This window comes from Convolutriloba macropyga, chromosome 8, assembly GCF_964194025.1.
Source record: "Convolutriloba macropyga chromosome 8, txConMacr16.3, whole genome shotgun sequence".
Lineage (NCBI taxonomy): Eukaryota > Metazoa > Xenacoelomorpha > Acoela > Convolutidae > Convolutriloba > Convolutriloba macropyga.
This window is the reverse complement of record NC_134475.1, coordinates 10,418,622-10,444,023: the sequence shown is the minus strand read 5'-3', so window position 1 is coordinate 10,444,023 and position 25,402 is coordinate 10,418,622. Positions and strand designations below refer to the sequence as shown.

At 38.0% G+C, this 25,402-nt stretch overlaps 1 protein-coding gene across 1 annotated transcript in view; it reads right to left on the bottom strand.

The window, feature by feature from the left end:
- Positions 1–25,402, bottom strand: part of LOC142344445 (armadillo repeat-containing protein 3-like) — a 54,791-nt gene that overhangs the window by 1,669 nt on the left and 27,720 nt on the right. The window contains exons 8-17 of the mRNA XM_075396095.1: positions 25,041–25,131; positions 24,713–24,849; positions 21,093–21,208; positions 17,012–17,171; positions 16,377–16,482; positions 14,578–14,753; positions 13,911–14,081; positions 13,298–13,486; positions 12,463–12,549; positions 3,769–3,887 (exon numbers count right to left, since the gene is read on the bottom strand). Of these exons, the coding sequence (XP_075252210.1) occupies positions 3,769–3,887; positions 12,463–12,549; positions 13,298–13,486; positions 13,911–14,081; positions 14,578–14,753; positions 16,377–16,482; positions 17,012–17,171; positions 21,093–21,208; positions 24,713–24,849; positions 25,041–25,131 (1,352 nt within the window). The remainder of the gene's footprint in view (positions 1–3,768; positions 3,888–12,462; positions 12,550–13,297; positions 13,487–13,910; positions 14,082–14,577; positions 14,754–16,376; positions 16,483–17,011; positions 17,172–21,092; positions 21,209–24,712; positions 24,850–25,040; positions 25,132–25,402) is intronic.

Below are 25,402 nucleotides of genomic sequence, written 5' to 3'. Positions count from 1 at the left end.
ACCCCATTGCGTAATTCAATGCGTGAAAAAATTTAAAATCTTTTCAGTTGAAAAGTAGTGAAGTAAGTCAGAAGTCAAACGTGAAAATCGTGACCGATCTAAAACGAAAAGCGAGATCAAAAGTTAAAGCAAATGAAAAGAAAACAAAGAAGGACAACTCCTGACGTACAATTCAAAGATTTTTCTTTGACTAAACAAAAACTAAACCTAGAACGGAATATGATTTAATTGGGAAAACCAGTTCCAAAAAAGTCAGATTAAAGAAAATACAAAAATAATGTCAAAATGCCGCATGTGAACAAAAGACTTCTAGCGAGAAAGAGAAATTTGGTTCAATAAAAAGCTAGACATAGAATAAACTATGACTGGATTGGGAAAACCATTTAGAAAAATTTGATTCAAAAAACCGAAAAAACAGAAAATATCAAAGTGAAATTGCCGCATGTGAACAAAAATACACTTGCGAATTTTCGTTCAAACAACGTTTTCTCACTCTACTTTAAAATAAGAGCAAAAAAAATTCTTGCCGCAAAACCACTGGCTTTTTCGTTCCACTACCTGTTTCGGCGTGACCATAATCACTACTCTAATTTGACTTCAAAAATCATGAAAATATGTGAACAGATCTTCAATAAAAGACAGCGCCCCAATACAATTCAAATTCTTTGAATTGTAAAAAAAACAACGACGTCCCCAATAATAGCTGCTATCGCTTCGCAGCTATTAAAATGTTTTTAAAACTATTGTGAAGAAAGTGAAAGATAGTAAATGTTTATGTTCTCGGCTTTACACTTCTATTAATATATTCTGGCATGATTTAGATATGATAATTTTTGTTGCATTTACTGCTTGTAATTAACGTTATTATTCTTGGTCAATAGTGGAGGCTGAATGTGAAAACAGAATAGCTAACAAGCATTGAAACACCGTTTTCTCACTCTACTTTAAAATAAGAGCAAAAAAATAACGCCACAAAACCACTGCTTTTTCGTTCCACTACCTGTTTCGGCGTGACCAAAATCACTACTCCAATTTGACTTCAAAAACCATGAAAATATGTGAACAGATCTTCGATAAAAGACAGCACCCCAAAACAATTCAAATTCTTTGAATTGTAAAAAAAACAACGACGTCCCCAATAATAGCTGCTCTCGTTTCGCAGCTATTAAATTGTTTTTAAAAACTATTGTGAAGAAAGCGAAAGATAGTTAAGATGTTTATGTTCTCGGCTTTACACTTCTATTATTATATTCTGGCATGATTTAGATATGATAATTTTTGTTGCATTTACTGCTTGTATTTAACGTTATTATTCTGGGTCAATAGTGGAGGCTGAATGTAAAAACAGAATAACTAACAAGCATTGAACTCAAGGGCTCTTGGTGATAACGGCTAGCAGATAATGTTCCCACCCCGCTCATCCATTTTTTAAATTGTTTATCAAATGGGGAAGAGATAGAACTCTTTCATAAATTTTTTATTCGAAATTAATTGATGTATGAGTAAAAAAAGTATTTCAAAATCTAATCACTCGAATTCGATAAAATTTACCGGCAAAACAGTGTCGAAGCCGTCCTAAACCGTAAGATATCCACTAAGTAATTTATATATGTCCAATTCTGCTACCATTTAAATCAAAGCGGAGCTGTCATTAAAGTGATAAGGTTACAAGATGACGCAAATAACCTATAAAATGACCAAATAATAAAATAATATTAACTTTTTTCGGAAAAATCGCAGTATGATAAAAAAAATAATAATGATAATGATAATACTAAAAATAAATTCAACCAAAAATATTACAACCAGCTTGGTAGTGCCCAGATTACGGTAAAAAAGGTTACAATTATAAAAGTTTCTCGAAAACTCGCCATACTGAAGGGTAGATTTGTACTTGAATCTTTTCATTTCCCCCCTCCAAAAGTTTTTCATTTCTTTTCGAAACTGAAATGGATTCTTGTATGGTGAATAGTTAGGAAAACTGTTTGACGGGAGACAAAAATTTATTATTATTTTCTGAACAGTTCCGAAAAGTATGCCTGTCTTTAATAAAAAACATTTCACTGGATCTGGTCTTTGCACAAACAGAAGTTATTAACCAGTGTTCTGATGCAAATCATAGAAGTTAAGTCTAATAGAAACTTGTTAAACAGATTTATGTCATCCAAAACTAGAAAATAACAGACTGGCAGTAGGCGATTGCGAATCAGGTTTTCAACGTATTCCTTTTCACCCAAGTATGAACGGCATGTTATCCATTTTAAACAGGATCTTTAAATAGGATCAATCCCGTAAAACCATAAGTTGAAACACACAATATAAAAAAACTAAATTTTTGTTCACGAGAAAAGAAATGCTCTCTAAACTCAATGATGGGGTGCTATAAGTTGACAGAAATCAGAAGATGAAGTCGCAAGTTGAAAAATTAACTAATATTTTTATAAAACAAATATATTTATTAGAATCATAAGAGCCATAAGGTATCAACTGGAAGAATTACTCAGTTTCCTTCATATAACGTAAGGAAGCCAGTTCAATTGAGATTAGTGAGACTAGATTGTAAGACTGCAATAAGAACAACAAATGACGGCAGCACACAAGAACACCCAAAAAAATGGTCGAATCCATAAAAACCATCAGCTTTTCTTCAGAAACAAAATAATTCGGGTCTCATTTGCACGTAAATAGAATGTATCCTCGATTGAATCTTTATTTGGAATCATTGTGAAAAGCAGAAAAAGATAGTGCTCCAATCCGAATAGTTTGTGATTTTTAGAAGCCATATTGACACCAAAACCTTCTCATTGCTGCGTGTCCATTGAAACAAACAACTGATCCAATCCAAATAACTGCAAAACCGATATGTTTAAAATGATGCATTTTGGATAATTATCGAGTTAAACGAGCGAAAAACGGGCAGAGTTTTAATTCGACAACACTCTTTCAGGAACTGGAAACACAACTGGAACTCCCTTAGAAAGATTTTGTCAGCAATTTCTAGGGCTGAGTTTCGGCATTATTATATTTTTTAACTAAACTGACAAACGATTTCTTGGACAACAACAAAGATACGACTCTGTACGATGAATATAGCGATCGGTACAACTCTGTACGATGAGTATATTGATCGCCCAAAAATGACTGAACAATAAAACTGTTGAGCATATAACTCCTCCTCCTACTAAGGTGGGGTCGGAACAATTATCTTACTGACTCATTAACAGAAGCGATTGATTTTTGTTTTCGTTTTTTTTCTGTTTAATTTTTTCGTTTAATTTAGCCAGAATTTATTCAGTTATTTGACTTTACTGGTACTGACCAAACAAAATTAAAAGATGTTATGCCGCCATTTATACATACAATTTTTTGCGTGGTTTAACTTTGTTTAAACTTTAAGTTTACCTGTTTGAAAAATGTTAATCACATCATGCGTATACGGCCGAGGAATTGTTTGAAAGCCCATATAGGAAATTGCGCTCAAAAACCTGATATAATTTTAGCATATTATGTATTTTTTGAGCTAAACTTTTTTTAACAAATCAGCGCATTGTGTACAAGAAGTGTGCTGAAATGGCGTGTCATACCCTAAACCCAGGTATGACTGTTGAGTACTTAAGCCGAGAACTGACAACTATGAGAGCGAAAAATGATGAAATTTACCTAAACTTTTTTTACAAGTGAGCTATCAATTTCTCCATCATGAATGGCTACTAAATTGGGCTACCGCGAAACTAACTTGAGTATAATTTAATAGTAATCTATACTGACCTGTGATAGTATGTTCCATTTTTGATCAGGCCAATCGGGATCACATTCGTCTTCAAGTCTGTCTTCAGTTTGGCCACGTGCAGTTTGTACGGGAAGTTAATCATGTCCTCCCGCGAGACCTAAAGGTTAGAAATAAGAACAGGTCAAGTATTTGGGTTAGAAAGTATGAGGGTCAAGTATGCGGGTCAATTTTATTACCCTTGAACCCTATTATTAGTTAGAAGACATTGCACCCAAAAATCTTCAATTTTACATTTGTAAATGGAATAAGAACAGTGGTACTGGTAAGGTTGGAACTTTTTCTTGGTGATTTAATGCATCCCCCCTAAGGAACAAAGCATTAATCTAATCCCGTTTGATAAGTTCAGTTCTTATCAAAAATTACTTCGTGTCACCGCATATGTGCTCCGTCTTTTACCATCTCATGAAAGTTACCGTACCGTAGACGGCAGCATGGCCGACCCTGTTGAGTTTGACGAAGCCGAGCATCATCTCCAGTACTTGGTTCAGGGAGAGTCTTTTAATACTGAAAGAAAGGATCTTCTTGACTACAAATCCGTTAAGAAGAGCAGCCGCATTGCTCAGTTTACTCCGTTTATTGGGCCTCATGTCCCTTAACGCCCGTAAGCGCCGACCCGTCCGACCTAGGCGCAATAACACCTAACCATTTTCTACTCGGTAATCAAGCAACCGGAAATCCGTCTATCATTGGCGTCGACGAGTTCGATAATCGTAAGCGGTACGCCCGTGCACAGTCCTACGCAAATGCAATTTGGGCACGTTGGCTTAAAGAGTATGTACCTGCGCTGAACCGTAGATCTAAGTGGCAGACGCCTGCCAAGCAGCATCTCAAGGTTGGTGATTTGGTTTGGATCGTTGAAGAAAGCAACCCTAGGGGTTACTATCCAACTGCTCGGATTGAAGAGCTCCGTTACGGCTCCGACAGCGTCGCCCTCTCCGCCGTCGTACGAACGTCGTCCGGATCGCTGGTCCGCCCATTTGTTAAGCTTGTACCAATCCTCCCAACATCTTCTTCCGGGCCGGAGGATGCTACCGAGTAAATTGAAATGAATAAATTTATCATTAGATAGAGAATTTTTGTGCGTATTATATCAAAACTTTCGCTTAGATTTTCCGTTCTAAATGCAACATACGTATTATTTCTGAGAAATACCAAGGCCGATTTCCCACTAAGAATAACTTCCAAAATGGCTCAAAACTGATCGCTTAGCCTAAAAAATTCGGTTTTTTGAACGGATTAGTTTAAATTGGTGACCTAGACTAAGACCTGCTAAAAAAAGATCAAGCTAGATTTGCCTTCAAGTAAACGATGCTTTTGCCTTAATACGTTGTTGAATACAGTTGTTTTTCTTGCTAAAACGTTGCTTTATACGATTATGAATTGAAATTTCGAAAGTCGGATTTTATCAGCTTTATTTTTGGTGCCGCCTATATTTTTGGCGCCCAACGATTTCCAATAGTTCACACAAGGTGTATTCTAACGGGGAAAAAACAACTTTCGCAAATTTATCACACTTTTGTATAAGATTGAACTGAAAAACGTCTACTAATTAACGTCAACAATCTTGCTGTCAACAATGTATTAGCGAAATTGAGGATAGACTTGAAATCGTTTTGAACATGCGAGTTAATTTAGTTTCAATTTTAGTTATCAGCCGCGCGTGATTGTTAATGATTGACAATGATTGATAGCTAAAAAGTCATCTGGTATCAGTTTGAGAGCGAATTAATTATAATCTCTCAAAAGTTAAATACTAACTAGATTAACTAAGTTAACTAACTAGGTTAACGTCTCAAAATTACTTCATTTCAAATTGATCATCCCGGCTGTGAATCTGATAGAGAGGTCACAGCAGTTTGGAAATTAGACGATCTGTCTTGAAATTTGATTGAAGATGGCCGGCATTTTAAAAAGTTATTGGCAATGTTGGATGCTACCCTGGATTTCCAGTTAAGCCAAAAGAAAGTCGACGCATGTTACTACCCGACGTTTGCATCGCTTGAACCCAACTTTCACTTGAAGCCAACGGGGATGCAAGTTGATGACCTTTTCAACATAAAAAAGAGCGGATGGTGGTCTCAAACTTCAAAAAAACTTGTGAGACGCATTCAAATAAATTTTCTGATTGTTGCAGTAAATTAATATTATAGAAACCGGCAAATCTAGTAACCCCCCTCAATTTTTTTTCTGTTTCATTTCCTTTATTCTGGTATTATCATTAATCCCTCATCACCGATAACCTAACCCATATTTTTTTGTTTGTCAAAAAAAATTTATCAAAATTGAAAAAATCTGGCCGATATTTGAACAATTGGCAGTAGTACGTATTGGTATCTCTGAATTGCAATAAGGCTGTATACGCCTTATATCTCGCGAAGCAAAAAAAAGGTTGAAAAAATTGACCAAACTTGGTAAAATTTTGCAAAAAAATTTTATATAAAGCGTTGATAGATGGCGGATCGAACATTTGTATAAAAAAGAGTAGAATTAAAAGTTTGGTCAAGATTATCAAATTTTGAAACAGAAAGAATCAGAAAACTGATTTTTTTTGCAAATAAGCGCTTATTTTTGGTAACTCGTGAAAATCGTGCATTTAAAATCAAGGTTCGGATTTTGAGCAAACCTCAAGTCAATTATGTTGTAGAAAACATTATATGGCTTTTATATTAGCTGCCAGTTCATTGCATCACGCCGTAAAAACTTTGCCTCAAGCGTTACAAGACCATTGTAAAAAAGGAATTTACGCATTACCGGGTCTGAGTTTTAATCCTAACGCTTTGAAAGTCCGAAAAACCGCGCAATTTCGAAAAACCGCGTCACTTTTTTCGTGATAAAAAGTGGCTAGTTATATGGCATGATGTGGTGAACAATTCATTATCCCGTCTTCGCTGTAACAACAATAAGCCTCTAACACCTTCGCAGCTTATTGCAGTGCTTGAAGAGTAACAGGAGCATATGGAAGCTATATTGTATTGCCCCAGAGAGGAAACTCCTGATATTTAAAAAAAATCAGCTCAAGCGTGGTACTCTAGTTACCATCCATTTAGTGAAAGACATTGTGTCTAGACGTAAACAGAAAGATCTTAGTTTACTTAAAGAGTACAGAGCGTTACACCAAAGGCTTGCGCTTGAGCTGAAAACACTCACTATAGGGTTAGCCCATAATAACAACCTCCGGTCCTTAATAACACGCTCCCGACCGAAAAAAACTTTCAAAGCGCCGCCGTAAAACGCTCCGCACCCGTCATGCGTTCGAGGATGTGGAACTCAAGCCTTTGATAACCTGAATGTCACTTAGTCTTGCGTTGTTGTGTTAGTCTACCCGCTGACTGGCGGTGTGACTTAGTTAACTCACGAGTAACGGGTTAGTTTGTGGTTCGTTCTCTCCGATAGCGCTTTACTAAACGTTTCGCTCTCCCCATTCTTTGAGTTATTCACTACCGTCCGTTTTCCGCAGGTTATCTGGTTTCATTATTCCGTTTCCGTCCTTTTTGTTTCCGTGTCGCCCTGTTTCCTTCTATCCCCCGTTTTTATCTTGTATGATTTAGTATGTTGAGTTTTGCTGTAGTAAATTTACTTTCTGCTAGTATGCTGGTTGGTTGTTTAGTCTCATTCCTCGCTAGGGTGTGACTTAAGTTCATTCTGGAGTTACGGCTGGTTTGTTTCGTGACTTTCACCACACTCGCTTGCTAGCAATTTGTTGTAGCTGGATTAATATTGGTAGTATGCCCTTCTGTTGTCTGGGTATGGTGGTTTGCTAGGGTGTGACTTAAGTTTGTTCTGGAGTTACAGCTAGTAAATTTCCTGACCTTTCGACCTTTGGTTATACTACTTCGTTGCCGTAAATTATTTAAAATGTTTTGATGTTTTGGTACCGTAGATAAAGTCCCATAATGTTTTGTGCTAGTTTAACTGGCAGTAGATTCTCTCCCTCTTTCTAGGGTGTGACTTCAGTTTGTTCTGGAGTTACGGCCAGTTTGTTTGGTTGAGTTCGTTGCTGTGGTCGGCTAGCATTGATCTTCCCGCCTCCTCGCTTGTGGTTTACCGTCTCCCACCCGTGCTATCCCGGTTTCCCGTCCAGTAGCGCGCTATCCGCTCGACGTTTCTTTCTCGTCCGTACCGTTTTCCCGTTTCGTCGAGCGCCGTCCGCCCGACGTTTCCGCCCCGCCCGTGCCATCTTGCCGCTACGTCGTGCGCTGTTCGACCGACGCTCCCGTTTGTCCGTCCAGTTTCCGTCGCGTCGTGCGTTACTCGTTCGGCGTATCGTCCCGTCCGTCCCATCTCCCGTTCTGTCCCGTGTCGCGCCTTCAGCACTCACATTTTTTTCTTTCTTTCTTTCGCCAGGTACTATTGTACTCGACGAACAACTTAGCTCTCTGGCGGTTTGCTAGGCAAACCGTCACACTAGGGTTCGGTTCAACCCATTTGTGTTGTGCTGTTGTATATGTATGTGTACTTTTGTATTAGTACCAAATTAAATTTTTGGTTCCTGTTTTCATAAGATCATGGCAACATTGCAGGGTATTCAAAGAAAAGTCTACCACTCAGCGAGCAAAGGTATTGGCTGAAGCAAAACTGTGCTTTTCATGCCTGGGAGAAAAGCATATGTTCAGGCAATGCCCAAACCCTAGGAAATGCAGAAAGGACGGTTGCAGCAGCTCCCATAATACACTTCTCCGTAGAGCTGAGAGGGTTTATCCGTCAAAATCCCCTTCAAACAACATCAATAGTAATTCCAATGCTGGCACAAGTCAAAGTAAACCTTCTAGTGTCCAATCATCGAGTAAGACCACTACTTTGTCATCTGTGAGCAATGTGAAAAGCCTCCTTCAGGTGACTGAATTACAGTTGATGAGCTCTTCTGGTAAAAATACCACGGCTTTAGTTTTGTGCGATACCGCTTGCAGTAACTCTTGGGTGTCCAATGATCTTGCAAATAGACTTGGTTTGCACGGTACAGCATTGAAACTAAGAGTCAAGGGTACAAATACCGAGGAGGTTGTAGACACTAAGTTAGTTGAACTAATTGCAACACCACGCGACAACCAAGCATTTGAACCATTTAAAGTCAGCCCTTACGTAAAGGAAGATTTGAAAGTAGGCGCCGATGTCATTAACATTAAAGCACTTCAGGAAACATACCCGCACCTAGCAGTTCTAGACCCAGTTACATATTGATATGGAAACATCGAGATGATACTTGGACAGGATGTGTATCATGCCATCCGCTCGTTAGAGTACTTCGCTGCCAACGCGAAGTCCTCACCCCTCGCTGTTCGCTTGCCCATAGGTTGGGTTCTAAGCGGCCCTCTACCGTCGTCTTCAGGTTTAGTCTCGACTTATTTCAAAGCTAATGTGGAGCAGGATTTTGAACTCGCTAGTCAGGTAAAATCTTGGTACGACATGGAGTCGTACGGCGCACTTAAGCAAGTAGACCCACGATCCTCCTCGGATGCACGTGCGCATGAAATTCCTGAAAACACCACCGTGCATAATGGAAAAAGGTACAATGTCGGAATTCTATGGGCTTAAGATAACATCTAACTGCCCAACAATTATTTCTCAGCGCTTGTTCAATTAAAATCTTTGGAAAGACCAGACTTTAGGGGAAAAGTACTCGAATACCATCAAAGAGGACTTAGACAAAGGCTACGTAGTAAGGGTCAAAGATGCTCATAAGGTGGAAAGTCGCTTGAAACGAGAGTGGTACCTACTACACCATCCGGTTGTTAACCCGAACAAGCCTGGCAAGGTCCGTAGGGTACTAAACGGAGCAGCTAAATTCCATGGCAGATCTCTTAATAAGTCATTACTCAACGGACCTGACTTACTGTAAAACCTAATCTAGGTACTCCTACGGTTCAGAAAACATCCATTTGCCGTATCCGCCGACATCGAGGGAAAGTTCCTCCAGTTTGAAGTGTTACCATGTGATCAGCCATCATTGCACTTTTTGTAGCGGGAGGACCCCACATCAAATGTTGTAGTACACCAGTATACACGCCACATCCTTGGGGCAAAAGATTCGCCCACCCGCGACAACTACGCACTTCAACGCACAGCAAGTGATAATGCTAAGGAGTACCCAGAAGCTGCAAAAGCCGTCCTTGAGAACTTCTACATGGACGATTACTTAGACTCAGTGGAATCCCCCGAGAGGGCCCTCATTAGGTCGAAGGAATTGGTACATCTTCTCCATCTAGGTGGGTTCAAATTTACTAAGTTTGTAAGCAATGTACCAGATCTAGCTGACCGAATTGATGGGTCAGCTCAATCCACTGAACCGAAGGTCATCGTTTTATCCAAGGAGGAATCAATGCACGTGCTTGGGCTTAAGTGGGATCACAACAACGATACTCTGGTTGTGAGTAGAGGTACTAACAGCACCATCACAAAAAGTCTAACACAGCGCTTGGTTTTAAGTCTAGTGTCAAAGGTCTACGACCCAATTGGTCTTGTCGCACCGTTTACTGTTGGTGCTCGTTTGATCTTGAAAGACATCTGGCGTGGCAATGGACAAAGTTGAGATGACGAGTTGCCTAAAGACACAGTTGACAGATTCTTTGCCGGGTGTGTGAAACTGCCGCGGTTAGCTGAGATCACTATACCGAGAAGTTACTTTTCAGGACCATTCCAACATCTTGAACTCCACATGTTTGGTGACAGCTCGCAAGACGTATTCACTGCAGTACGTTTTCTTAGGGCTCAAGTAACTTGGACCTCCGGGGAGTTTATAACAGAGCTGGCGTTTGTCTTGGGCAAGGCCCGTGTTGCACCTATGAAGGTAATGACAGTTCCTAAGTTGGAATTACAAGCCGCTTTCCGCGCTGCCCGTTTAAAAAGGGAAATCTGTCGAGCATTAACGGTTACTGTGGACAAAGACTTTATGTGGACAGATAGTACCATCGTCTTGAAGTGGATAAACTCAACAACAAACACCCCATCTTCATTGCAAATCGTGTTAGTGAAATCCTTGCGAACACCAGCGTTGACGAATGGAACCACGTCGCCACTTGTGATAATCCGGCAGATGCTGGCACGCGTGGTATGTCCGCTGAAGTTTTGCAATCAAATAGCTGGGTGAGGGGTCCTGACTTCTTGAGAACTAAGCAATTCCCTTTTGTACCAAATACTGACGTCGTTGATAACATCATGCTCGGCGTTGTAACTAAGGAACAAGATGATGACTCCATCTCATCTCTAGCCGCATCCGTAACCAAGCCCCCTAAGGAACAAAGCATTAATCTAATCCCGTTTGATAAGTTCAGTTCTTATCAAAAATTACTTCGTGTCACCGCATATGTGCTCCGTCTTTTACCATCTCATGAAAGTTACCCTACCGTAGACGGCAGCATAGCCGACCCTGTTGAGTTTGACGAAGCCGAGCATCATCTCCAGTACTTGGTTCAGGGAGAGTCTTTTAATACTGAAAGAAAGGATCTTCTTGACTACAAATCCGTTAAGAAGAGCAGCCGCATTGCTCAGTTTACTCCGTTTATTGGGCCTCATGTCCCTTAACGCCCGTAAGCGCCGACCCGTCCGACCTAGGCGCAATAACACCTAACCATTTTCTACTCGGTAATCAAGCAACCGGAAATCCGTCTATCATTGGCGTCGACGAGTTCGATAATCGTAAGCGGTACGCCCGTGCACAGTCCTACGCAAATGCAATTTGGGCACGTTGGCTTAAAGAGTATGTACCTGCGCTGAACCGTAGATCTAAGTGGCAGACGCCTGCCAAGCAGCATCTCAAGGTTGGTGATTTGGTTTGGATCGTTGAAGAAAGCAACCCTAGGGGTTACTATCCAACTGCTCGGATTGAAGAGCTCCGTTACGGCTCCGACAGCGTCGCCCTCTCCGCCGTCGTACGAACGTCGTCCGGATCGCTGGTCCGCCCATTTGTTAAGCTTGTACCAATCCTCCCAACATCTTCTTCCGGGCCGGAGGATGCTACCGAGTAAATTGAAATGAATAAATTTATCATTAGATAGAGAATTTTTGTGCGTATTATATCAAAACTTTCGCTTAGATTTTCCGTTCTAAATGCAACATACGTATTATTTCTGAGAAATACCAAGGCCGATTTCCCACTAAGAATAACTTCCAAAATGGCTCAAAACTGATCGCTTAGCCTAAAAAATTCGGTTTTTTGAACGGATTAGTTTAAATTGGTGACCTAGACTAAGACCTGCTAAAAAAAGATCAAGCTAGATTTGCCTTCAAGTAAACGATGCTTTTGCCTTAATACGTTGTTGAATACAGTTGTTTTTCTTGCTAAAACGTTGCTTTATACGATTTTGAATTGAAACTTCGAAAGTCTGATTTTATCAGCTTTACCAATATTTAATTGTTATTGTTGCTTTATAGACTAGTTGTAATAACAATGACGTAACCCCGTAGCCTAATTACGTAACAGCGTTATGCGATTGGTTAAGATTTTTTCAGAGTTAATTGGGCATTATTACATCAGTTTGTTGCGCAACTATTGTTATTGCACCGAGAGTTGATTAACTGTATTCAGTAAATACATAGGAGTGTGTTTCATAAGCTGAGCCGGATCATTTCCGTTTCTGCCCCCCCCCCCCCCCACCATAATGTGCTATCACAAACGGAAAAGATCCGCAGAGCCATTCTGAGTAAAACTAGTTGAAACCTTCTTCGAGACTGTTTACCTGTCCCCCCATTCGATCTGAGACAATCCTGGCCAGTGTCACAATCTGCTCCTTAGTAGTAGCAAGAGGCACCACTTCGTTCTTCACCTATAACAAATTGTAACTCTAAGCAATCACGTGCAAGTTTTTAAATGCCAGATAACTGCAGTAACAGGTTTTACTGATCTTTTCCGTTTGTGCCCCCCCCCCCCCCCCCCCCAGCTTAGTGGGTGCATATTATTTAGACCCCCAGACGCACGTGCCATATTTTTACACAATGATTTCCCATTTAATAACACGTGCTCTGTAACTGGGGGAAGCATAACGTACTGGGGGGGGGGGGGGGGGGGGGGCACAAACGGAAAAGATCCGATTCTACAATGCCAGGTATTCCTACATACAGTGCCAGATTTCAAAATTTCAGCTCGAGTTTCAAGTGAAGTTGAAGGGGGGGGGGGGTTACATAACATATTGGGGGCACAAATGGTAAAGATTCTAAATTTTCTGTTCGTTTTCTGATAAGAATTGAGCGTTTTTGGAACGATAGCTGTTTAGTTCTTTTTTGTTGGAACTGATCGGCAGAAATTTCCTGCGAGAAATGGTAAATCTTTCGAAACATTTTCCATCCACCCACTTTGCTTATTTCCTTTTTCCCTGCCCGTTTCACATAAACTTTCTGGATCTATTCTGTTTTGCCCCCCCCCCCCCACACCCACCCACCCCAGTGTTTTTTACGCCCCCCCCCCCACCACAGTTTTTTACGGCCCCCACCCCCAGTTACAAATAATATGTTGTTATATAGCACATTACTATGCAAAAAAATGGCAAAAGCTAAATCAGTCTTTCGGAACATTACCTGTTTGATAATATTTTCCAAATTGTGATCCTCAGGTGCCACAAAGCTGGAACCCTCTCCGGATTCATCTCCCAGTCCTCCCTCCGTATCCAGGGTAGCAGTTGCCCCGTCTCCCCTGCTGCCCTTTTCGCTGTCTGTCTTTTTGGACCCACCTTTGACTCCACCTTTTGCTGATTTCAAGTTTCCACCCTAGTAATGATGAAATAAATGTCAATCACAACATTCGGCTGACGGTTTTCAGAACACCCTATTTCGTTTAATGAATCCTGGGGGGGGGGGGGGGGTAGTCGGTAGTCCTAGATTGATCTACGGTATTTTTTGACGTCATCGTTGTTGATATTATTCAGAAACTGCATAATCAGTTCTTATAATGAGAAATCACTTGCACTTGATTATCGATGGTGTGCGCTCGGCTTCTACGTGTGCTATGTTATTTTATTCTAAAAATTGTCGAAAAATGTTTAAAACTGGCCAACGAGAGAGCGGGAATTATTGGGCTTTATTTCTCATTTTTTTTTCTCATTCTGCCAGACACCCGTTCGGCTAAACCGGCACTCTATCTGTATTGGGGTGCAATTACGGAAAGGATTTTATGTTTTGAGGACTGGGCTACCTTTTTTCGTGAGTCATCCAGGGTTCCACTCATTTCGCTGGCAGTGCCTGCTCCGCCCCCTAAATCATCCTTGGATGCTTCTGACTGGTGTGGGTTAATTAGAAGCACTTCCCTCTTGTCATCTACCTGTCTTGTGTAGAAATCCTCTAACTTGTCAAGTTCGCTCGTCATCTATCGACAAAAAAGAACCTCTCGGATTAAAGTTCCTGCGCAATTTTGACGCCTTAATATGTAAGAATGTGCCAAATTTTTCGAAGAATTTTATTTAGTTCGCTAAAATTTTTTCAACAATTTTCATGTATTTTCAACCTGCAACTATGCCAGAAATGAGAACTGATTTTTTAAAATTTGCGAATTTCTGCACTTTTCAGGCATAAGCTTTAGAAAAATCCTCGACCTAAGCTACTGAAATGAAGAACCCCTCAGTTTTACTTTTATCTTATATTGGGCAGATCTCTGAGTGGCAAATGCAACGTCGTAAACAAAAACAAATAGAGTAAATTTGTTGTCATAACAATTCAGTAGTTTTTTCTACAATAAAAGCCATTTATCAAAAACGGAAACAACTGAACTGAAGAATCGCCAGTCAATTCAGCAAAATAACAACATTTCAGTTCAAAGATTTTTCCCTGGACGCTAAGTTTAGTGCATTATTTAATTAGGGTACCTTCAGTGCCCCTGCATCGTAGAATAGGTTGCCGATGATGTTGTTCACACCAAGGTGGCCCAGGTAGGAGTATTTTCCAGGCAGGTAATTGTCCAACACTCTCTCCAATGCCAGTTCAGAGAAGTTACTCCTTCTAACACTTGATTGGTTGATTTGCAGCAAATGAGTCACTGCTCCTGTTTGTAACAAAACCCTCGAGTTTCCAAAAAGTGCCGAACAAAAACCAGCACTTATCAAATGTTTGGCATGTTTAGGTTTTCATGTAAGAAATATTCGGTATATTTGGTATGTTCGTTTTCAAACATAATAATAAATTGTTGTCAAGTAACTTAGCATTGCTGTGCAAAACAGGCCGCGCAGAACCGCCACTTACTTGATAGGTCATCAAAAGGTCCGATGGCTCTAGTCAAGTGATGCCAGAAAGACAGATAGTTAAGGTCAAAGGATAAAAAAGGTCAACTTAATACATTACTGAAATTAATTGCTCGTTATTGCAAATGTAATTGTATCTAAACTATACTGATAGCGTTTCAATTCGTTTTTGATCAAAATGAGTACTTCTAGACTGAAATCGGGGTTAAATTTCAAAATGAAGTTCAACCTTTTCTTTATTCTTTCGCCTAGTCGTTTAGGGTTACATCCTTTAACCAACTTTGTGCTCTTTAAATGCCGGTAATATTCTGCAAAAATAGCAAAATTTTGAGACAACCTCTGCCCATTTGAAGTCGTTTTTCTACTTTTTTAACCAATTAAAATAACTTCTAATCTCAAGAGCAAAATGAAACAACAAAGAGTTAGGCGATTAAAAACATTCCCAGAACAAAAAAAAATTAGGTCAATTAAAAATTTACTGAAGCATTTTAGTCAACTTTTCAATTTTTCGTTTTGAACCTAGAAAAAATCACGTAATATCCAAGAAATCCATTTCTCTGAAAAATCGAAAAATTTCTGAGACAATCTCAGCCCATGCAAAGATTTTCCCACCTTTTGATCAAATGAAAGAAACGTCTCAAGACCGAGATGAAACAACAAAGTGTGAGCTAACAACTTCCGAAAATTCGAATGTAAAAGAAAACTTTTATATTGCTTTTCTGATTTTATTAGCAATTAGATGTCTTAATGGTTGCGTGTTTATGCAAGTTTATGCATCTGAAACATTTTGCAGATGTGAAAAGTTATCCTCATTGTTATTTTTGTTCGGAAAGTGGCCCTAAAATGTTTTTCATTGCCGATCAATGCAATCAATTGCACTTCTGTAATGCTCTTATGGCACTGTCATTTATCATGTTTTGAGGAAAAAATATAAAAAATGCTTTTTTGTAATGCTATAGCAAATTTATAATTATACGTTTTCAGACACTTTGAAACCCAGTTCTTGTCAGTTTTGCCCCATATCATTTACTCTACGCAAAAAACGATCCTATTCGGTTCATTTTTTCCCTGAGGTTTTCATGCAAGTTCTGAAATTGGAAAGAAGTGTTTTTGTGCCACACCGATTTATCTATTCTTTAAAAATCCTGATGTCAGTCTACTTTAGATTTCTCACATGGCGATTCTGCTAATTTTCGGTTCCGTTAGCTGCCTAGTTGCTGTCAATCAATTTGCAGAAGAAAAACTGCACTTTATCAACAATGTTTAATAAGTGATTGGCTGATTTTGCAGCCTGAATGTTAAAGAATTTCCATAATTGTTTAGTTAACCTGTTCAAATTGTATCCCAAGTTGATTAGCCCCCAATTTCTGATACCTAGATTACATTTATCCTGAACTGAGCTCTTCGTGTAAAGTGTTTCTACGAACCTGCCCTACATAGCTCGGAAGTGGTTTCTATATCAGCTGCAGCGACTGCCACTGCCCAACATGCATTACGTCTGGCCTCGTCATTCCCACTTCCCAACATTGACACCTGTGTCATCATTGCAAAATATTACTAACTTAAACATTAACTTACAGATGTGCGTGATTTTTTTATGCGTTAAGACATCAGTACTACTGCCAAAATTCATCATTTAAACTAAATATTACGTCAGCAATCCAATTATATTATACCTGTTACGTCATTTGAGCAATAATACATGCTATTACGTCAAATGTTCAACGATAGGAAATACTATAGGACAGTGGACGTTATTTTCGGCATCAAATGAAAACCGTTTTGCTCGTAGAACAGCTGTATTAACGCATGCAAAAAAGTTCTAAAATGTCGAAAGTCTGCAGTGCCAGAATTCAAAATCCCAGAAGTTCCCATATAAATAGCCAGAAATTGACTTCTATGAACTTTCGGCATTTTCAAACTCGCAAGTCGACCTTACACTTGGTTTCAATCCATCAACAACTCGTTATACGCGGAAGAGCAGTTGTCTAATACTCATAAGATGGACCACATACAACCACATCTTCAACTCATCTTCAATTTTTCTGCCGAGTAAATTTACCAGGTGAGTGATAGCACCACTCTCCCTCAACTCCCGCCTGGACTGTGCATCGTAGCAAAAACTAGCCAGACACATGGCTGCCCTGGACTGGACTATGTTGCTCTTTGACTGCAGTGGCACCGCAAGAGCACTCACAACTGTCAGTGCCTGCATCGAACTCCTAAAATTAGGGAAAAAATACTGATAAAATACGAAGTTATTTCGGAATTATTTTGTAAATTTAAACAAAAATCTGTTAACCTGTCTTAAATATTTTTTTCAAATATAATTAACGTTGAAAAATTTGGTGTCACCGCATAGACCGCAAATCTTAGGTAATTTCAATGCATTCACTTCTACTCTTACACATTTTTGCGTTTTTTAGCGCTGTCTTTTTGGCCCGGTTTTTTTAATTAGGAGAGTTGATCATAATTGAAATCGACCGCATACCAAACTCGATAAAATAACAGACCGGTATCTCCTCATTAATACGCTTCTGCTGTAATCGTTAGTCCCACGCCGTCTGAAGCTACACAAGCCATAATCATTTGAATTAGACTTTTCAACGCAATAGCTTTTTCACAGGCTTGGGAAGCTTGTCAAATCAAATTTGGAGTACGGGGGGGGTTATGAAATAGTTTCAAAAATACCAATCAATAATTGCATGGAAAACCATTTCTGATTTTGCAGATTCGTCTTGAATATCAAACACTGTCACCAGAGATAAAATTGATTTTTTGACCAACTATTGTACCAATATCTGAGAACGAATTCTATAAACTAATTCTTAGCAACCTAATTGGCAACCTAATTATTATTAGCAGCCTAATTCTTAGCAACTCAAAGATTAAACGCAAAATTTTACCTGTAGAACTCTTCATAAAATATTGGGTTTTCATATAATTTATAAGGCTTCTAAAAGCAGATCTCCCAGCATTCGAAGAACCCAAGCTAGCCACCCGTCTCAACACGCACTGTTTATTCATTTCTAATTCCTAACACTACATTACCTTTAAACTATGTTCTGTTTTGTACAGTTCATACTCAAAGGAATTAACAGTGTTTTTTCTACCTTTTTGGATGCATAGAATTTATGTCTCCTATTGTAAAACTCTCTTTATATCAGAATAAGATTTATTTGTTTCTTAATGAATGAAATCGCAAATTCTGATTTTTGTAATCTTGTTTTTGTGTCTTGTTAATACGAAATAAAAGACCTTTCGTAGCAAGTAATGACTTGAAAATAGCTGCTCATCGCATATCAAAATGTCACTAATAATGAAATTGAAATATAAATCGCGTTTTTGAGTTTTTTAATTTATGGCTAAATTTGGTCAGTATAAGGAGTTTTTGTTTCAGTTGAAACTGGAATCACGACTGATGCAGAAAAAAGCATAAAAATAATTGAAGTAACTTTCTACAAGCTGATGTCTGGTTTTTCTCTTTCAAGAATTAAATCATTTAAGTTCACTTTGTAATTCTTGTTTTTTGTTGAAGAAAACTATTCAAAAAGTCAAATTTTCAGATACAGTCAGAGGAAAGGTCGTTTGTTTTTGATCCCAGAAGATTTTTATTGTATTAATTTTCGTTTCTCGAAATCACTAACAGCAGAGTTGGCTGTATTCTACAGCTTCTGATTAATAAATTCAATAAGAGGTAATTTCATGTGCAAAACAATTGTTAAGTCAGCATCTTGATAATGTCAGCAATGGACAGATTTGAGACATTCCGAAACACAGAAAATAATTTTTGTTAGTTAAGTTTGAGGTAAAAAACAAAAACTACGACCAAAACTAAATTCTATGAGTAAAAATGTAAACTAACAAAATAAAAAGCAATAGAAAGTATATATATATATATATATATATATATATATATATATATACACATATACACATATACATATATATATATATATATGTGTGTGTGTCTATATATATATATATATATATATATATACCTATATATATATTTACATATTTATATATATATATATATATATATATATATATATATATATGCATATATATATATATATATGTATATATATATATATATATATATATATATATATATTTAGATACACACATATATATATATATATATATATATATATATATATATATATATATACTGTCTACAGTTCTTTTGACTCCGGACAGATAATTTTTAAATCTGTTATTCACAAGTTTATATGAATGATATAGTTTTATTTATAATCAAGTCGGGCTGTAATTATATTTAGACAAGGGGTTTTGTTTCTCAGTAAGGGTAACATTCCGTATTCTGTTTTTGGCATATCTTTGATTGCTTTCGCAACAACTGATAATTAGAAAAAAAGAAAAATTCTGGAGTCTTTAAGAAATGAAACCTGTCCAGACATAGAAGAGAAATCATTCACGGCAATTACTGCTTCAGAACAAGGTTGATAAATTACCAAATTACCCAAATTTATACGTCAGAAAACTTACTGGCAAAAAACCTAGATTATAACCAGCAGCCAGAATGTATTACTTGACTTCTCCGATTACTTCATACAAAGAAAAAAAGATTGCAGTTTAATCAATGATCAATCGTAAGCAACATAAACGAGGATAAAGTTTCAAAACTTGCATACATTTCCGGCCCGTATTTTGTATTTTAAAGTTAAGCTTAAAAACAAGACAAAGACAATAACAAGTTTCATGAAGTTGAAAAAACTAACTCATGAGTTTTTCTCCTATCAAGCAAGCGACCTGACACTTTACTGTCCATCAATCAAATTAATTATTGTTTTTTCTTTTTCAAATCTATTTCCCATTTAGATGGCGATATCATTATCATCAAAATTTTTGTAGTCGCGCCGTGATGTAATTTGAGTCAAGAACTCTCGCAAACCAAAGCAACAAAAAGCAAGCTTTATTGAGTTGAGTTCTTTATTAATTGACATAACAATACTTTTCTTCATTAAATTGTGCATCCCATCGAAAAAAAACTCAACTCTGATATGGCAAATATTCCAAACGTTTCCAGTCTAAAACAAACTTACCGGCCTGGAAGAATCTTTTCAACCTCTGAAAAATAGTTTTTCGCGAGTTCAAATACAAAAATGTTGTTAGATGGTAATTGTGTAAATATTTTTAGTCACAAATAAGTAATCGAAAAATGGTTGCCAATTTGAAATATTGCGAAAAAACCCATCTGGCAATTTTTTTTAACACTAGTTTCTTCTTAATCTACTACAGTTTTTATCTTTTTCTGAGAATCAGGTTCAGATGTCCAACTTAATTTATATAATTTTGGATTGAATTTTAGGGAGATAATGGCGTGAAAAGGCAGCAAAACCAGATTCTTCAATGTTGTTCAAGCCATCAAATTTTCTGCAACAAAATAATGATGGAAAATGTTACTTCAACAACCAATTCCTTTAATTGAGAGCTACCATTTATACCCCTTTGGTTTCTCTACGCAAAAGTTCTCTTGGCCAAATTGGCTTCATAAATAAATTCGGGCTGGCGTATAGCTTCTAACCAGACATTCAAAGGGGTGGAAGAACTAAACCTCAATTAATAAAACCTTTTGAGGTTGATCGTTTTCAAACAGCCGACATGACTAGAAAGCAAAATTTTAATTCTCCTTGAAACTCGGCACTAGAAAAGAAAAAAAGTTTTAAATTTTGGGTTTTTCGGGCCCATAAAACAAAAAATGTGCATACAAAGACCATACTATGTTATATGCGCATGGTTATAAAAATCATAACATACCATATTCTTTATCTGCACAATTTAAAGACCACTCCACTCACTGTGCTTTAAAAACAGTGTCTTCATGTTTTTAAGCGACATAATTTGGAAACTCGATTTGAAAAAAGTACTTCAATATATAAGTTAACCTGAGGACGTGTGTCTCTGCAACACAGTTCAAAACTTTCCAAAACTGTTCAAGTTTTGGAATTGTTGAGAAAAAAATCGAGTTCCAATGTCAGATATATGATACCATGGCAATGGGAGTATATAAATGAAAATAAAAAGAAATAGTTATCAGAAAAAATGAACTTTTGGGCGAGTTTTAGATACTAGTTAAAATTAACAACCTAAAAGAAGAGTTACTACACTCTGCTGACCTTATGACCTCGTCTATAGCCAGGTTGGTGAGGGCAGTGGCTGCATTGGCCTGACAGGCTTCTTTGGTGTCACTCAGCAGATTGATAAGGGGGTCCATGCCGTTCTTCTCAAACAACTACACAAAGCAGAGGCGTTACGTAAAACACTATCTGCAGAATAGAGGGTTAAAATATAGAGGGTGTGTGCGTGCGTGACTGTGTGTGTCCGTGTATGTGTGTCTATGTGTGTGCGTGTGTTTGTGTGTGTGTGTGTGTGTGCGTGCGCGTGCGTGTGTGTGTCATGGTGTGTGTGTACGTGTGTGTGTGTGTTATGTGGTGTGTGTGTGTGTGTGTGTGTGTGTGTGTGTGTGTGTGTGTGTGTGTGTGTGTGTGTGTGTGTACGTGTGTGTGTGTGTGTGTGTGTGTACGTGTGTGTGTGTTATGGTGTGTGTGTACGTGTGTGTGTGTGTGTTTGTGTGTTTTTCTGTGTGCGTGTGTGTGTTTGTGTGTGCGTGTGTTTGTGTGTGTGTGTGTGTTTGTGTGTGTTTGTGTGTTTTTCTGTGTGCGTGTGTGTGTTTGTGTGTGCGTGTGTTTGTGTGTGTGTGCGTGCGCGTGCGTGTGTGTGTCATGGTGTGTGTGTACGTGTGTGTGTGTGTTATGGTGTGTGTGTGTGTGTGTGTGTGTGTGTGTGTGTGTGTGTGTGTACGTGTGTGTGTGTGTGTTATGGTGTGTGTGTACGTGTGTGTGTGTGTGTTTGTGTGTGTTTGTGTGTTTTTCTGTGTGCGTGTGTGTGTTTGTGTGTGCGTGTGTTTGTGTGTGTGTGTGTGTGCGTGCGTGTGTATGTGTTATGGTGTGTGTACGTGTGTGTGTTATGGTGTGTGTGTGTGTGTGTGTGTGTGTGTGTGTGTGTGTGTGTACGTGTGTGTGTGTGTATGTGTGTGTGTCTGTGTGCGTGTGTGTGTGTTTTTGTGTGTGTTTGTTTGTCTGAGTGCGTGTGTGTGTTTTTGTGTGTGTGTGTGTTTGTCTGAGTGCGTGTGTGGGTTTGTTTGTGTGCGTGTGTTTGTCTGTGTGTGTATGTTTGCGTGTGCGTGTGCCCGTGTTTTTGTGTAGGTGTATATTTTAATATTTAAACATTTGCTACATTATTTTTTAGTGCATTATATTTCTATAGTGCACTAATTGTTACATTATAGTTTTTACATATTTTCTCCTATTTTCGAGGGTGTTCCAACAAATTATTTTCCTGAGCTCAACTTATTCCTTGCTGTAGTAAATGTCAATTTTTTTATTATAATTGTGTATTGAACTTTTCGTTTCATAGTTTCTCTCTCTCTCCCTTTCTCTCTCTGTCCTTTATGTCACTCTCTCTTTTGCCATCTCTTAAACTCTATTATCTTTCCTTATCCAATTTTTTCCATTTAAGAACAGAGCAAGCGGCTTGCCTTTATGACTAAATTTTTCGTTTAATTTACGTCGAACGCGTCAACTGCACCTGAAAGCGCAAAACATACCAACTGCTTTTTAAGTGGCTTTTAATTTTGTTTTTCGTTGAAAGTGCTAATCAATCTTTTCCTTTTCTAAAACTTTATTCTAATTTTCTCTTTCATGCGGCCCTCGAGTCTCCGTAGCATTTTACCCTCGATTTTTCTCTTTGTAAAAATTTTTGTAATCAAACATAACTCCTGCGATTCTATCGCTTAAAAGGCCAGTACATTTTTTGACTCATTATCATATTTTTCCTAATATCTTTCTGCGTTTCCTTAAACTTGGCTAATTAAAAACAGAAAAAACTTACAGGCTTCAACGTAACATTTTCTAATTTGTTCAGATATAATGATTACCGATCCAAAAACTCTGACAACACTATGTTTACCAGACCGATGAAAAGGTTGAGGATCGCTTCTAATTGCTGCTCGCGTATTGGTAAATTTTGTTGGTAGGATTTTCCTCAGTTCGTTTTAAGCTCTGTTCCACTGTTCTCTATTTGCGCCCATTTTGCAGCGTCATTTGAGCTATCGTGTAAAAATAAGAAAATATTCAAATAAAAAATTTTTCGTTGACTAAAGAATTTTCATTCACGCAGTTTTTTCAGGACAAATGAGTTCCGATTGGATGAAAAATTGCTCAATTCTATAGATACAATTACAATGAAAAAAAACTATTTTGTTGATTCAATTTTGACAATATTAATTTGATACTCTTAACAAAAACCTCTGATTTGTTTAATTAATTACAAAGACAAATTTTTTCCGTGAAGCTTTTTTTCACAAAGGACGATGCCCGTAGCGAGCCACCGAACTAAACCAAAGAAGAGATTCGAACTATATATATTCAGCTCAAGATAAGCAGTGCAATGTTCTTTCTGAAATTCACAGCCCAATTGTCATTATTCAATTTTAGCGAATTTGTTTATTAGCTGTTTAATTCCGGACGGACGTTTTATTGTGCAAACAAAACAGTCTTTTTTTCCATGACCAGATATTATCATTATACTCTATATCTACACTAGCAGATAAAATGACATCTTCAAATGAATTAATTGACAAAGTAACTGAAGTCGCCTTGCAGAGCCCGCATTCAAACCCTCCAACTTCAACTATCTCAAACCCAGAACAAGGCATAACTTATCCCCAGTGCTTTATCATAACTTACAACAGATTTATCTTCCTTTGCCCACTAACCGCAACAGTTAGTGTTTTTTAATACTTATAAAGAGTTTCAAAGATGCCAAAATGAGAACTACAAAGTGTTGTTTCATTTTGAACTTGGTGGTTGTTGATTTGTTAGTATTTTTGGTAATCCTGGTCATCAAGGATGTGGCGAGCGCGATACAGTCGGGAAATTTTTTCCTTCAGTGTTTCCCGACTGTGTGGAACTTTGTGGTAAAGTACTCGGCCTCAAGTTACATCCTGCTTTTCTTGTGCTGTGATGACAACGCTCCCCTACAGGAAACACTCACTATTTAGATTAGTTCTCTTTTCTGATCCCTATCAGAAAAATTTGAATAATATGACAGCGGAACAAAACTTAAAAAAGGTCGAGTCAATTAGAACCCCTCCTTTTTTCCATTCCCCCTAGCTTAATGGTCAAACATACAAGTATACACGCCTGCTACCCCTATTTACCGACCGGGTTGATCAAACTTGGAAAGCTCGTTAAAGCCGGAGTACGCGTGGATATACCACAATCATGATCTATATTTTCATGGGCGGCTATAAGGAGAAAGACTCGAATCACTACTTCCCCCGGACACACCCACACACCGACACACCCACATACAAACACACACACTCACACACGCACGCACACACACAAACAAACACACACACACACACACACACACACACACACACACACACACACACAAATACACACACGCATACACACAAACACACGCATGTTTAAAAACGACTATACCGAATCTGTCTTACGTTTAAAAACGACGATACCAAATCTTTCTTATGTTAAACACCGAACAAAAACGACGATACGGACAAAAAAATCATAGGAAATTTTGTCGCTTTTGGCTACAAAAACGACGATACCAACAGTTTCTTATGTTTAAAAACCTTATGTTTAAAAAAATTTCTCAACTAGGGTGAGAGTGTGGTATACAGCGTGTATTTCCTGAGCGTATGTACCTCATTGCAGTTGTACTGGTTAGCAGCAGTGAGGTTGGCTACACATAGACTCGCACTCTCTCTCAGTTCCTCATTGTTACTCTTCATCTGAGACAGAAGGGGCGAAATACCCTCGTTACGGCCAATGAAGTTCTTACCTGTACATATACATACATGCATAGATACACAGGAAAACAAACAAATCCAGCATTAATTAGCAAAAAGCTGTTTTCAAAATTATTTCCCATTTTGCCAATATTTTATCAATACTATCCGATTTGCATAACCACTTTCTAAGTTGAAAAAAGGAACCAGTTGAAAATATTCTTAAAATTATAAGAGTACTCACATATCATGCTTTCGGCTAACTGTCCGAGTGCCTTTGCGGCTGAGGCCTTCACTTGAGCATCGTCGCCTTCTGTCAACAGTGTGATCAGAACCTAAAATGAAACAGGCCTATCAAAATCTGTTCACAAATTGGATCGCATTTGATTATTTGGAGTTTGATAAATGAAACTATTAGAATTATTTTTAGGGGTTTTTAATAGTGTTTTTAATAAGTTATGAAACATGACTCACGAGCCATCGAAAAATTGTAGAAAACGCAATAATCGAAAAAATTTTGTTTCTTAAATAGGGACTAATTTTCGTATGGTTTCTTCGGAGAAATATGTTTTTTTTATTTCTATTAAAGTCCTGTACGAAATATTT